Source organism: Equus przewalskii, chromosome 2 (assembly GCF_037783145.1).
Source record: "Equus przewalskii isolate Varuska chromosome 2, EquPr2, whole genome shotgun sequence".
Lineage (NCBI taxonomy): Eukaryota > Metazoa > Chordata > Mammalia > Perissodactyla > Equidae > Equus > Equus przewalskii.
In genome coordinates this window covers 12,512,054-12,528,017 of record NC_091832.1, presented here as the reverse complement: position 1 = coordinate 12,528,017, position 15,964 = coordinate 12,512,054, and the positions used below count along the sequence as shown (strand labels likewise).

The 15,964-nt window shown below is 38.6% G+C and overlaps 1 protein-coding gene across 7 annotated transcripts in view; it reads right to left on the bottom strand.

Moving 5' to 3' along the window:
- IPP (intracisternal A particle-promoted polypeptide) overlaps positions 1–15,605 on the bottom strand; it is a 39,625-nt gene extending 24,020 nt beyond the window's left edge. For 2 of the 7 annotated variants that reach the window (XM_070609770.1, XM_070609773.1), the window contains exons 1-5: positions 15,409–15,587; positions 12,785–13,126; positions 8,089–8,520; positions 2,378–2,533; positions 459–626 (exon numbers count right to left, since the gene is read on the bottom strand). In XM_070609770.1, the coding sequence (XP_070465871.1) occupies positions 459–626; positions 2,378–2,533; positions 8,089–8,520; positions 12,785–13,076 (1,048 nt within the window). In that variant the 5' untranslated portion in view covers positions 13,077–13,126; positions 15,409–15,587. Of the gene's footprint in view, positions 1–458; positions 627–2,377; positions 2,534–8,088; positions 8,521–12,784; positions 13,127–14,795 lie in introns of all 7 variants that reach the window. The other 5 variants (XM_070609768.1, XM_008521547.2, XM_070609769.1 and 2 more) reach the window with 5 other exon arrangements.
- Between the last annotated feature and the right edge of the window lie 359 nt (positions 15,606–15,964).

Here is a 15,964-nt window from a genome sequence, read left to right as displayed (position 1 = left end):
CACCGGTTCGGATCCCAGGCATGGACCTCATCAAGCCATGCTGTGGTGGTGTCCCACATACAAAATAGAGGTAGATTGGCACAGATGTTAGCTCAGCGACAATCTTCCTCAAGCAAAAAGAAGAAGACTGGCAACAGATGTTAGCTCAGGGCCAATCTTCCTCTCCAAAAAAAAATGACCTAAATTTTGGTGCCACATTTTATAAACGACTTTTCATTAAAACCAAACCTAAGTATTCTATCTTGTGATAAATCACAGTATCTCTCCGATCTGAAATATTTAATATCTGTGTTTCCTTTTTCTTTCTTTCATTCATTTATTCAATAAATATTTACTGGCCACAACTATATTTATGTATACCCCACAGTACCTAGCAATATATATATATAAGGCATATAAGAATGCAGCCAACTTATAACTAGAGACTAATAAGGGAAATAAGACATTTTCATTATTACCTCCAATAGCGTAGACCATCCCTCCAAGAACTGCTACTCCAAGTCCACACCGAGCCTGATGAAGTGAAGACACAGTGGTCCAGTACTGGCTGAAGGTGTCAAAACGTTCTACACAGCTGAGGGCTCTGCTATCACTCCAACGACCCCCCTGCAACCGAGTATATCCACCTGAACAAAGGAAGGAAAGGAGGTACACAGCAAATCCCTTGCTGCTAAATATGGAAATAGTAGTAATGAGGAAAAATCTAGCCCTAGACATTCAGTATAACCATTTCATAGCAGGATATAAGTGCTTTAGGGCCTGCCATATATACATATATTATTCTTAAATGTGCCAAGTCCTGAAAGATTATGGCTTAAACACAATAAGGCTAACCATAGTACTCTACCACCTGGTCTTGGTTATAAAAGAATGTTAAATAAAACATAAATCTAGGGGCCAGCCCCGTGGCCGAGTGGTTAAGTTCGTGCACTCTGCTTCGGCAGCCCAGGGTTTCGCAGGTTTGAATCCTGGGCAAGGACATGGCACCGCTTGTCAAGCCATGCTGAGGTGTCATCCGGCATGCCACACCTGGAGGGACCCACAACTAAAAATACACAACTATGTACTGAGGGGCTTTGGGAAGAAAAAGGAAAAATAAAATCTTTAATAAAAACAAACAAAAAAAACACATAAATCTATGGCCAGCCCAGTGGTGTAGTAGTTGGGTTCACACACTCTGCTTTGGCAGCGTGAGGTTTGTGGGTTTGGATCCTGGGTGTGGGCCTACACACCACTCATCAAGCCATGCTGTGGCAGTATCCCACATGCAAAATAGAGGAAGACTGGCACAGATGTTAGCTCAGGGACAATCTTCCTGAAGCCAAAAAAATAGAGGAAGATTGGCAATAGATGTTAGCTCAGGGGCAATGTTCCTCACAGGAAAAAAACAACCACAAATCTAGAAGCTGGTTACCTGTCTAGTTATGAAGTCTCATTATGACTTCTATTAGTATCTTTTTCAATTAAAAATAGTGAGTTGTGGGGCCAGCCCAGTGGCGCAGCAGTTAAGTGCGCACATTCCACTTCAGTGGCCTGGGGTTCACCAGTTCAGATCCCAGTTGTGAACCTATGCACTGCTTATCAAGCCATCCCTGTGGCAGGCATCCCACATAAAATAGAGGAAGATAGGCACGGATGTTAGCTCAGGGCCAGTCTTCCTCAGCAAAAAGAAGAGGATTGGCGGCAGATGTTAGCTTAGGGCCAATCTTCCTCAAAAGATAAAAAAAAATTAAAAAAAAAACATAGTGAGTTGAAATCCTTGTCTGACTGCATATCCCATCAGTAAAAAAATTTTAGCATGCACTCAGAAATCACATATTTATATATTATAGCATATATAAAATTATACATATAATTACATTAAATTATACAAAGTATTTATATATAAATTACGTATATAAATTTGAACAATTTGTCTATATATCAAATATTGATAAAGTTTAATGTTTTTTAAAATAAAAATGAAAAGAGGTTTTAACATGTCCATCTGATACTCCTATGGATTATCTGCACAACTACACTTTGGAAATCACTGGTTCCTATCAACCCTAATGACCATTTTAAGACACTGTGAATAAAAATTTTGAAATTTATTTTCCTATTTTTAACTAGAATTCAAATTTTTAACTTTTAATGCTAAAGCAGCATTTCTTTAGTCAGTTTTTGACAAAAATAATTTAATAAGAATAATTTATTCTTAGATGTGCCCACTGTGTTATATAAACACAGTTTATAAATATGCAGCCTATATGTAAATTAAATATGCCTATTTGACACCTCTGCATATTCTGACATGTACGGTAATAACAGCAAAATATTAAAAGGTTTTGATACCCAAAATAAGGATAATTTCTATTACCTTTTTAAAGGTTCTTACCTACTGCATACAGGTACTTTCTTGCTTTCTTCCTAGGTCGAACCTTAGATGTCTGCAGAAAACCACAAAATTTGTTCTCTTTGGGAGATTTGCACACCTCACAGTACTCTTTCAAAAGTGTTTGCAACGCAACACGAAGATTAAAATCAGATACTCCTAAAGCAATGTTTAAAAAGATAATCTTTTAAACAACTTTTAAATAACATTGAAAAGACATTTTTCCATGAACATAAAATGCATTTAACAATCAAAAAATAAAAATTCATCATCGATGATGTATGTTTCCTACAACACCAAATATTATTTTTCTCATTGCTACTGAAGAATATACTTTCCTTAAACCAAAGATTGCTTTTAAAAATACGCTTCATAACATCCAATTGAAAACACATATATGAGGATTTCTAAATAAAGATGGTGAATGAAATAGGATTACAATTATCTAACAAAATGAAAACATAAAATAGCTCAAAATTCTATACTTACAACCAAATAACAAAAAGGACATAAAATTATGTCACAAACTTTACAAATGATAGTCAAAACAAGAAACAAAAAATTCTGGTAGAATGAGGTCTATCTCCTAACAAGACTTTGAGCATGATTGGGTAGATGATCCCTGCTCAAGGGTGCTTAGCTGAGGAGGTGAATTGGGGATGAAAGCCAATCTGCCCCAGCTAGCAGGCTGTAAGACCCAGCCTCCCTGAAAGGGCACTATTTTCTAATTTGCATAAAGGCACCATATACACTAGCAAGGGACGATCTCCAAGTCTTGTCCCTATATCCCAGAAGCAATATTGAGGAAAAAAGGTCAAGTAACAAAATCTTGAGAACTTTCCCTAATAATTAACAATTTGGAGAGAGGTAGAACAAGCCGGTAAGAAGGAGAACTGAGAAGTCAAAGAACAAAACCATTAAAAGAAAAATCCTCTATGGGAGGATGAGTAATGGTGGAAAGGATCACCAGGGTTTGCCATCTAACAGCATAGTGCCAGCCAAAGTCCACACTTCGGATAAGATACATCCTTGGCTGGATTAAGTAAGCCCTAATACAAGATCAATAACAGGATCTTAAAAGACAAAGGTCAGAGCCCAGGTCCCCAAGCAAAGACCTCAGCCTTAGCAGATCTTTATTGTTTCACCATCCTCATGCCTCAGCTAGAAAGAAGTGGTGAGAACACATACATAGCCCTCAAATTTTAGATGGTAGAAACAAACCAGTTATACTAAGATAAATAGGGCGTCAAGGAGAATTAGCTCTTACATTATCAGAGCAAACAGTTTTGAACAGAGTTGCCCATGTTAAGCATGAGCAATATATCAAGAAACAGCTATACAACTATTAAAATATATCCCAGAAAAAAGAGAAAGAGATTGAAGAATTCAGTCTGGAAGAAAACATTAGCCACAAACAGAAACAGACTCCCCAAGAATGCTTCACAGGATAGAATTACTTAGGAATACAGATTCTATTAAAAAAAGAGCTCAAAGACAGAATGAGATGCATTCGTAAGGAAACAATGTGAGAACTGAAATGACAGTACTACAGACTTAATGAATTAGAAAGAAACACAATAGATATGACAAAAAATCAAATTAGCGATTTGGTGTACAGACGAAAAAACAACTGTGAATACGGAGCAAAAGACAAAAAACATTTCAACATTAGAAGAGAGTAAATATGAAAGACAAGGAAGTTCTAATAAAAGGATGAAGACTACTAAATGAAACATTAAAAGTATTCAGAAATTTCATACATGAAAATTTCCCCCAAATTAAGGAAAAACTGAAGCTTTAAAAGGAAAGGGTAGGGGCCAGTCCTGTGGCCGAGTGGTTAAGTTCGCACGCTCTGCTTCAGTGGCCCAGAGTTTCACCGGTTCCGATCCTGGGCGCAGACCTGGCACTGCTCATCAGGTCATGCTGAGGTGGCGTCCCACATAGCACAACCGGAGACACTCACAACTAGAATATACAACCATGTACTGGGGGGCTTTGGGGAAAAGAAGGAAAAAAATTTTTCAAAGGAAAGGGTATAGTCTAAATGAAAAATGACAAACCTTAACACAAATCAAGAATAATGAAAGAGGATTCTTTAGGCATCCAAGCAGAAAAAGCAAGTCATTAAAAAAAAAAAGAACCATGCCTTACAAAGTTTGGGGGGGGTGGATGCAGGGAGGAGTATCATGTTAACTTAAGAATATTATGTCACCCAAATTGCTGCTAAATTAAAAGAGCAACAGGCAGAAATTCTCAAATATGAAAAAAATTCAGGAAATACAGTAATCATGAGCCTTTCTTGAAAACAGTTACTTGGTGACGAAATCCAGCCAACCAAACGATGAATCAAATAAGAAAATTCAGGAATAAAAAGACTATGGTTGAAAAACTGGAAGACAGCGTCAAATCCACTTAAATACAAAACAAAAGCACAGAACTAGGGGAATAATTATTGAAAAAAAAATTATATAAAAGCTACAAACCTTGAGGGGGTAAGAAGAAAAATAACAATGCTAATTACCTCATTTTTCTTAGCAGAGAGCCTATTCTGTTTAAAATTGAAACATGAAATGAAACTATGATTTCCTCTTTTAATGATTTTCCTCTTTTGTCCTTAACTCTATAAGAACATTTTATTTATTTTTTATTTTTGAGGAAGATTAGCCCTGCACTAACTACTGCCAATCCTCCTCTTCTTGCTGGGGAGGACAGGCCCTGAGCTAACATCCGTGACCATCTTCGTCTACTTTATATGTGGGACGCCTGCCACAGCATTGCTTTTGCCAAGCGGCGCCATGTCCACACCTGGGATCCAAACCAGCAAACCCCAGGCCACCGAGAAGCGGAACGTGCAAACTTAACCGCTGCACCACCAGGCCAGCCTCTATAAGAACCTTTTAGAACGAATATTTCTTGGGGTAAAGAAATATTTATCTGAAATTAGGTACTACTTCAGTTACTTCTTTGTTAACTTTTAGTGAGATTTAACCATATTTTTTGTATTGTAAATAGTACGCATAGGGGGCCGGCCCCATGGGCGAGTGGTTTCGCCGGTTCAGATCCTGGGTGTGGACATGGCACCGATCATCAGGCCGTGCTGAGACGGCATCCCATATGCCACAACTAGAAGGACCCACAACTAAGAATACACAACTATGTACCAGGGGGCTTTGGGGAGAAAAAGGAAAAAATAAAATAAAATCTTTATAATAGCATGCACGAAATGATTCTTATCCTTATAATTTTTTTTCTATCTATCCATCCAATCACACATCCATCCATCATCCATCCTCCTATACAGAGATATCTAGAATGATATTTACTAGATGTTAATTATAACTGGTTAGTTCTGGGTGGCAGACTTTGGGTGATTTGCTGTTTTTTCATACTTTATTACCTAATTTTTTTATAAGAGCAGGTACCATTTAAAAAAAGTAAAGTCACTCTCTAAAATGCAAGAAATAAATGTTATCATATAGCTAATAATATTAAATTGTCTGAATTATTCCAGTGGTAAATAAAAAATATATACACCAGGGAAAACATCTACACATTTCACGTAACATAATTTAATGATTTCAATTGAGTCTTTTGCTTCCTCTCTGAATTTTGTGGTAGATTTTCATTTTTCTACATTACCTGCCCATCTTTTTCCCAAGATGATCAAACAGAAAAAGTTCCTAAGTTGAAAACTATTCAGATTGCCTTATAAAAAAATCCTGCACTTACTTCTCCCTTAACTCCTTACAGTTTTTACTCCAGTGAAATACCTTCAGGTGTTAACTATTGGGCATACTTAATAAGCAGTGCAAGACTTGAATATTACCAACAAGCTGTAGGAAAACACGGCCCGATTCTAGGGAACCTTCCCTAGCTCCTAGCAGAGGAACTTTCCTTTGGCACTGTGTCTGTGGCATTTGGGAAAAGCCAATGCAAGGAAGAAAGCCTTTGTCCCATTCCTAAATTCTCACATGATTCATGCAAAAATTGTCTGGATAATTTCTCTCTTCTTGTTTTAGCATTTAAATACAGTTAGACTTCATTATTTGTGGATTCCTTATTTGTGAATACATCTACTCACTAAAACATATTTATAACCCAAATCAATACTCCTGGCGCTTTCCCAGTCATTCATGGACATGCCACAGAGTAGCAAAAAACGTGAATCACCTGACATGCACGTTTCCAGGTGAGGCTGAACAAGGTGATGCTCTGCCTTTTTGTTTCAGGTCTCATACTGTAAACAAGTGTCCTTTTCATAGTCTACTTAGTGCCATGTTTTTCATATTTTTGTGCTTTTTGTTGGTGATTTTGCCATTTAAAATGGACCCCAAGCATACTGCTCAGGTGCTATCTAGTCCTCCTAAGCGCAAGAAGGCTGTGATGTACCTCACAGGGAAAATACAAGTGGTAGATAGGCTTCACTCAGGCATGAACAACAGTGCTGTTGGCCATGAGTTCAACGGTAATGAGTCAACAATATATATTAAATAAGGTGTTTCTGACAGAAACACACATAAAACAAGGTTATATATTGATCAGCTGACAAAAATGTTGTGACCAGAGGCTTATAAGAACTTACCATGCATTTCCCCTATGAACAATAGCTCAGTATTTGCCAATTTAGTGTTTGCGGCAACTTTACAGAACATAATTACCATGAATAACAAGAATTGGCCGTATATGCATTAATACAAGATATCACTCAGAAAAACCTACAAAATTCTATTAACACTGTTAAACAGAGTGGAGAAAAACTGAAAATCCACATTAAATATAACTCCTTCACAGAATTATGCCTTTAACACTAATATTTAATTTATAAGATCATTTGCAATTCAGTCATATCGTAAAGTTTCAGTACACGACAAGAGTAAAAGCTTCAAATCTTGAGACCAGGTCTAAAGTAGTTTTTAAAAATAAATTTAAATATTACCATTTTTCTAACGTAAAGATAAAAACTATTTTATACTATGGTGAAAAGTATTTTCAAAGTTTAGAACCTAAAGATGAATCAAAGGCTACTTAGAAGTTATGATAGTATATCACTATAACATTCATTTTATAATGAGAGGACTTACAGGATTTATTGAGTTTTGTTTTTAGGGTATGCATTTTCCTCAAATGTTAAGTTTTGCTGAATTTTTCAGAGTGGCAAGAGGAAATCTTACACTGAAATAATTAGTATTGCCAAAAACAGAAGTAGTATTTTAGCTCTGTTAGTAATTTTATCTATAACTCTAAGCTCCCTTAGTATTTAATCTCCAGAAAGTTACATAAAGATTTGATTAGGGAGTCGGCCCCATGGCCGAGTGGTTAAGTTCGCGAGCTCTGCTCCGGCTGCCCAGGGTTTAGATGGTTCGGATCCTGGGCACGGACATGGCACCGCTCATCAGGCCATGCTGAGGCAGCATCCCACATGCCACAACTGGAAGGACTCACAACTAAAAATACACAACTATGTACCGGCGTGCTTGGGAGAAAAAGGAAAAATAAAATCTTTAAAAAAAAAAAAAAGATTTGATTAAAATAATGAATAGAAATACTGAACTACTACTGCCTACCCACAAAACACAAAAGTTGTATCTCGCATATAGTAATCATTCAATAAATGTCTGCCATTGAACTGAAAAATGAAAACACTATCACCTTTCAAACAGAGACAAAGCCATTGGATAATTAATTGACTAATTTGATATGCAACAAAAAATTACCTTCTATATACTTTAGAAGCCTCTGAGGAGGTAATAAAGGGAATCGAACTGGGTCTAGCACTTCCACCACATATTTTCTTCTCTTTCCTAGATCTTTCAGAATCCATTGCATTGCAGCTAAGAAGACCTGGTATTCATCCTCAATGCTAAGCTCTTCACTTCGCAAAATTTTGATCAGCTGATCTTTTGTAAGTGCCAGGAACTCTTCCCCACTATGAACCTCCAAGAAATGGACATGAATGTAGTTTTCTGTGAATTCCAAAAGATCATGGCAGGCAATTTGCTCTGAGAACTGAAAGACCCCAATACAGTTCAGCGGATCAATTTGTCCCTTCAGAAACTCACAACAAAGATTGACAACTTCAGTCAACTGTAGCATGTCCGCAGCAACAATCAACTCCTGGACATTATTCACACCTATGTTCACTATACCTAGGGAAACAGGGAGACAAAACAGCCAATAAAATAAAAACAAACACTTGACTTATATTCAAAAAGCATTATACTTGATTACACTGATAGCTTAATGTTCGCAGTGTAGATAAATGCTAAGTAAAAAGGCAAAAAAGAATTTATAGAACGAGTACAAGACAAATGATAATGATACTTAGCATTAATGGAACACTTACAACGAACCAGATACAGCATTAATTGTCTTATGAACTCATTTAACCCTCACTATACCCCAGAAAGTAGGCATTTTTTTTCTTAGTTTTGTATTAAGAAAACAGAATCAGACTTGTCCCCAGTCACATGGTTAAGTGAGTTGCAGGGCTGAGACTAATATCGAAGTCTCGCTTTTACCATAAGGCTACACGCATCTAACAAACATTATGAGGCACTGGGGAGAATAAGACAGGGTCCCTATCTTCAATTATAACAAAGTGCCATACAAATATCAACTTTTAATTTTATGTATAACCAAGAGTCTATAAACATGAAAAGTTGTTAAGTACTTAATATTTAAGTAACTATATATATTCTGCTCTCTTTCCAGAGGCTTTCACTTTCATTTATTTATATAATGACTTTGGGAGGACATCAAATAGTCAATTATATTGAAGAGGAAAAAAACCACTGTATTTCTCCTACCTAAGGATAAACTCTCCGACTCTCCATTCAGTCTTACACTTTCCCTTTATCCCTTTTATGACATTCACTCCACTAAACTATTTGTTTGTATTCCCAATTAGATCTATAAAAACTTTTGGGGCAAAGCTTGCCCCTTCTGTATTCCCAATGCCCAGCACACACTGAGTGCTCAAAAAAATTTCTTTAAATGAATGAAGGGTCAAAGAGATTATGCTGAGAGGAAGAGTATGGCTTGTTGAATACAAACAGGGATTTTTCCAAAAGTATGAGAAACGGAATCCACCATGGAAGTAAATGGTAGTGGCTGCAGAGAAAACTGAGATAAGACTACCTGAATAAAATGAGAATTCATTACATATTAGGAAAAGATAAGATCATGGGTAGTGACATACAGGAGGTGAATCACTGCTACTGGATAAAGCCAAGAGTTACTTGAGAGTAATAAAAAGAATGCCCTACAACTTAATAAGCCTTTATAGTTTACAAAAAGCACTTTTACATTTATTAAAATTTATCTCATTTAACCTTCACATGAAACATAAAGTGCTACTTATCCCCTTTTTATGAATAAGGCAAATGAGGCTCTCATAAGCTCATTTTATTTTGTAAGTACCTGAACTGCATTACCTATGAAGCTCTGTGAAGCCAGAGGCCATGTCTGTCTTGTTTACTGTCATACCCCTGTGCCTAGCTCAAAAAAAGTACTCAATAAATATCTGTTAAGAGAATGAATGATTGACTAAAGCTAAATGAAATGCTTTGTATCACATAGCTAATTATGTGATCACAGCTAGATCACAAACCTAAGTCATTTAATTACAAGTAAAGTAGATGAAAAACTAAGGTGAGAAACATTCATTAAGACCTATTAGAATTGTGAACGGGTAATAAAGAATGTATAGACAACAGGCCAGCCCCAGTGGCCTAGCAGTTAAGTTCAGTGTGCTCCGCTTTGGCAGCCCAGGTTTGGTTCCCGGGAGCAGACCTACACCTCTTGTCTGTGGCACCCATGCTGTGGCAGTGGCTCAAATACAAAAAGGGGAAGATTGGCAGCAGATGTCAGTTCAGGGCGAATCTCCTCAGCAAAAAAAAAAAAAACAATGTATAGACAAGTCCAAAGGAGAGATCAACAGGTTTTGCTGCCCTCATATCTCAAAAAAGGAAATGCTATTACAATGAAAATGAAGAACATATTTTTAGGGGCTGGCCCTGTGGCTGAGTGGTTAAGTTCGTGTGCTCCACTTCAGCGGCCCAGGGTTTTGCTGGTTCAGATCCTGGGCGCGGACATGGCACTGCTTGTCAGGCCACACTGAGGCGGCGTCCCACACGCCACAACTAGAAGGACTCACAACTAAAATATACAGCTACGCACTGGGGAGATTTGGGGAGAAAAATCAGAAAAAAGAAAAGATTGGCAACAGTTGTTAGCTCAGGTCCCAACCTTAAAAAATTTTTTTTTCTTTTTTTTTTCTGCTTTTTCTCCCCAAATCCTCCCAGTACATAGTTGTATATCTTTTTTTAGTTGTGGGTCCTTCTAGTTGTGGCAAGAACATATTTTTAAAGAACTAATTGTATCAAAAACTACAAAGCTTCCTGTCCAATAAATATCCAATATTCATTTTCTTTTCATCCTTACCAACAGAATCTTGTTTCTGCTGTGGGTGGCAATTGCGCCCTGCTGAAAATTACATTTCTCAACCTCCCTTGCAGATACGAGTAAACTTTTGACTGAGTTTGGCCAACAGGATATAGGCAGCAGTTATTGGGGTAGGGCTACCAGAAAAGCTTAAAAAAGAGGATAGACGCAGCTGGCAAGCACTTTTGCCTTTCCGTCTTCCTCGTTCCACTGGCTGGAGTTCAGTGATCATGAGATTAGACGCTACAAACTATAAATGGTGGAGCAAAATGTTGGAAGAGTAATGGGACACCAATGACATCATGAAGCCACCACACCAGCCTTGGAATGCCTACTACGGACTCATCTTTGCAGAAAAACAAATAAACTCTTATCTTGTTAAACCATTTTATATCTTTTACTAGCAGCCAAACATTGTTCTTAACTGTTAAACCAATTTTAGCCTTAAACATCAATAGTTCTCCACAATGTTATTTCCCCCAGATACACTCAGTAGCTTTATTTCTGTGAGTTTTACCACTTCTTATTTCTTTGATGGAAGTGCTTATCACCAGCAATACAGTGATGCCATGAACATTCTCTTTCGCTAAAAATCTCTTGTTGCTACTGTCAGACAACAGAGTTAGAACACACAACTTGTGGCATTTCTTCTTTTTTTATGTAGTTCAACACTAATGCCATTGGGTCAATCTGTGTTAATTTATACTTTGCAAATAAGAGAAGCAGGAGCATTTATGAAGTAGTTTAATCAGCTCATACGTCATTTAGAAAAGTGAGGTCAAGAACTCCTCAACATTAATTTGTATATTAGCCAATAGATAGAGCTGCACTGATTTCAGTAGATAAAGATAATCATTTTTACAGTCCCCAAATTAAGAATTATCATTTTCTGAAATTTTCCAAAAAGGAATATGAAACAACACAGAGAACAGAAATCACCTTTTGTCATTTTCCAGGTTTAAATACCATGCATTAAATAAATAATACTTTATTAGGCCACATAATTATCTCCCACCAAGTAGTCCCTTAAGAAGAGCATGGTATATTCTCAAAACTAGACCAAACAAACATAGTCTTTGATCTCAAACATTTTCTTCTGACTGTAAGAGTAATACACATTCACTGTAAAAAAAACTTTAAGGCAGAAAAGTATAAAAACAAGAATTAAAATCACACATTTTCCCATACACATACATTGTGTATTTCTTTCAAACTTTAGTTTCTTTCAACACTCTAGCATATTTCTTTGAAATCTTTTTTCCATGCATATTTATGTTGCATAAGACTTATACTTTATAATAGTTTTTGTGTGCATTTTCTAATGTCATTAAAACTCCTCAAAACATTTTAAAATTAAAAGTTTTGATTAAAATAACATGCTGATTATAAACATTTTTGAGGAAAAACAGAAAAAAAGGAAAAAATAAGAATCTTCCATATCTGTCATCTAGAGATAAACACCATCAACACTCTAGTCTCTTTCTTGTGCACAAATACACACACAAATGATTTTTTTTATTTTTACAAAATTGAGGTTGTATCTATATCCAGATTTTTTTCATTTACTATACTGTAAACATTATTCCATGATAGTGTGCATGTAGGTATATATGTATATGTAAAAATCATTTATGAGATCTAGAAAAATATTCCATTATATACACATGTACTATAATTTATTTAACCATATAACCTGCTGAGGGACAATTAGATTGTATTCAATTATATACTATTATAAATAACGTTACAATAAACATCCTGGTACATAAATATTTGCCTGCATCACTAATTAATTTCTTAGGATTCCTAGAAAAGGAACACTGGGTCAAAAGATAGGAACTTTTCAAAGGCTCATAATAACATATTGCCAAATTCCTTTCCACGTAAGTTAGAGCAATTTATATGCCATAGTAGTGCATAGGTGATTGTATCACTCTTCACTCAAAGCAACAGGTTCACTTAACGTACCTGTGTAAATGAAATCTAGAAGTATTCGAAAGATTCCAGCTTGAATTCCTAGAATCTGTACAACATCTTTTGAAGACTCTTTCATTCCTCCAGTGAACAAAGCTGCAAAGTAAGGACTACTGGCAGCCAAAACCAGCCGATGAACTTGAAAAGTCTCCTTCCCAACTTGCAGCTGCACGTCACAGAAATGCTGTTCATTCCTCATTTTACTGATCTGGGCCAAGATGAGTTGGGCATGTTTATCTGATGAAAAAGGACTATCACCCGCCTTGGAACAGCCCTCACTAGCCATGATGATGATAAATTAATTAAAAGGACTGTTGCCCATAATCCGGTCCTATCCTGAAAAACAAAGTAGAAAGAGACCAAGCAACATACTTTCGTGTTTAACATGTCTTCTATTCACACACATATGAAACATTTCCTATCCTCAAGGAGATTACAATCTACTTAGGGACACAAACACACATGAAACAACTAAGGACTAAACTGTGTGGTACATTTCCTAATAGGGTTTCAGAGAAGGAAATAAGTAATGGAGGCTAAAATAACTAGAGGATGCTTCACAGCAGAAATGGGACCTCTAGTGGATAATGAAAGATAAATAGTACTAAGGCACCAGGAGAGGGCATAAGCCCTTTTGGGTAAAGAAAATAAGGAAAAGCACAAACATAGAAAGTTTTGTACACTGCAGTAAGGAGGCACACATTGCAGCCAGAATGAAGTTTCAGAAAGCAACTGTGACCGGGCCAACTGTCTGCTTAAAATCCTTCAATTTGTACACTTCCCTTAGCACAGGAAGCCCTTCATATAGACAGGGCAGGGCCTGTCTTTCATAGCTGTCGCACCAGTATCTAATACACTAGATTTTCAAATGTTGGTAAAATGAATGAGTACGATGAGAAATAACAATAATAGCTTAGGTTGTTTTTGTTTAACTCTGATAGCTTTTCCACACATTACGCCAATTATAATTTTCACAATAATTAAGAGGCTGGAAGAAAAAATATTGTTATTCAAAACGAGAGAGAACAACGGAGCTCAGAGTTTACCAAGGACACAGTGTTAGTATAATGACCGTCTTGGTATTTGAATCCAGGTCTTACTCTAAATCCTGGGCTTTTCCCACAGTATCACATGCATAGGAAATACTAGGCCAGGTTATAGAGAAAGGGCTTTGAAACCCAAGCATAGAAATCTGGTCCTGAGCCTTTACAGGTTCATCAAAGTAAACATGACTATAGTCATGTTTTAGAACTGTTATTTGAGCCTTCAGGGTGTGAGTTAAGAGGTAACAAAGTCCTAGAAAAACAGACTTACGGCTTCAACAATGAAAATCAAAAGGATAAATCTAAGTTACTTTTTGAATAAAGAAAACATGAGATTTGGCAATATAAGAGATATAGAGATGAAGCATAAGAGAAACCTAAGATGACTAAGGTTTTGTAATTTAGGCATCAAAGACAATTGCTAGTAAGACTGACAAATGGTGTGGGATCATATTAGAAAAAAGTGGTTAAGTTTACAGCATTCAGTCAAACTTATCAAAGAAAAAATAAGGTGATTATCATGATGATCTGGGAATTAACTTATTGAGAAATTTGATTGCGAGTTTCCAAGGTAGCTGCTAAAACTTCACGTCAGCATCTACAGAACGTCAACACATTAGATTGAACTGGCATATAAAAGCAAAGAGTGTATTTGTCTCTATGTAGAAATTTGACCTGCAGATACTAGTAAACATGACATGGCTGTCAGGCTTTTTTCTGCTTTAGATTTCTTCCTGTCAAGAGGTTTTGGACCCGAGTGGTTTAATTACAAAGTATCTCCTTTGCCCCCAATTTCAAGGCACCAAGCACAGTCACTGAGCTAAAATGCTGCCTCCTGCTACGAAGAGTTCACTAAATACCCACTCTGTAACAGCCCGTAGAAATCCTAATGTTACCACGCTTCGCAGTAACTGCAGATGCTATCCCACTGCCAGGGGAGTACTTCGTTCCAAAAGGCGCACCTGGGGTGACCGTATTTCCAAAAGGAAAGAGCATAATTCCGGGACACTGCATAGGAATGTAAGGCACATGCCTCAAGAGACGCAAACTTGAAAGGCAGATTATCAGGAAACGGTGGAGACGCCCAGGGAACTACAGAGAACCTATGTCTAGTGGCCTTGAATTCAGCGCCCAGAGCATCTGGTAAACTGCTCCCGCAGAGGGTGACAGAAAGAATCCAAGGACGAGCGAGCGTCCAAAGAATGAGGCTCTTTGTGCTTGAAGTGGGGGCTGGACCTGGAGGGCCAGCCCTACGTCGCTGCGACACTAAAGGAGGATCAACTTGCCGGCGCTACCTAAATGGCGGGGAAGGCATCTCAGACCTGTCTGGGGACAGCAGACGGGCCAGCGGCTCGGCCTTCGGCCTGCCCCGTGGGGGCGGGGAGAGGAGAGGCAGGAGCGGGCCGGCCCAAACGACGCCCGGGGAGGGCGCAAACACTGCGACTGCCAGCGGCGGCCGCACGCCGGTTCCAGAGGCTCCTCTCACGCTGCTTCTCAGGCTCCCGATAGCCGGGAGAGCCGAAGAGGAAACCCCCACCTCCGTCACAGACGCACCGGGACGCAGGCCCCTCTTACCCGCCGCTTCCCCTTCCCGCCGGCGCCCGCTCCGGCTCTGCGCGCGCAGCCGCGACCAGCAGGGGCGTGCAGAGGGCGGGGTGACCGGGCAGCTCGGCCGCCGAGGGCGGGAGCCGAGGCCGCGCCTGGCGAAGGGCCTCTCTCTGCGCCGCCGGCCCCGGCCGTGGCTGCGCGTGCGCAGTGTTCCTCCGCGCGCCGGTAGCCGCGGCTCCCTGGGCCGGGCTGTCGTGGCCCGCGATTTGTGCTGGTCTCCTCGCAGGCAACAGCCCAGCTGCACATCTGAGCTCCTGCCTGTTGAGCTTTGAGCTATCTGGCTCACCCTTTCCACTCCGCCTGTTCTTTCTCGACTCTTGTGGCCTCCCAGGCGACCAGCGAACCTCAGTGTTAATGCAGGACAGAGATGAACACCCGGCGTGGCGCTTCTCTCTCGTCTTTACCATTCACTCACATCATTTTCTGAGTCTCTGCCTGACTGATCCCGGAGCTGTGAATGGATGCCTACTTTGAGAGAAGGGAGAACTCAAAACGTCCAGTTATTTTTCTTTGTTGAAGCTCA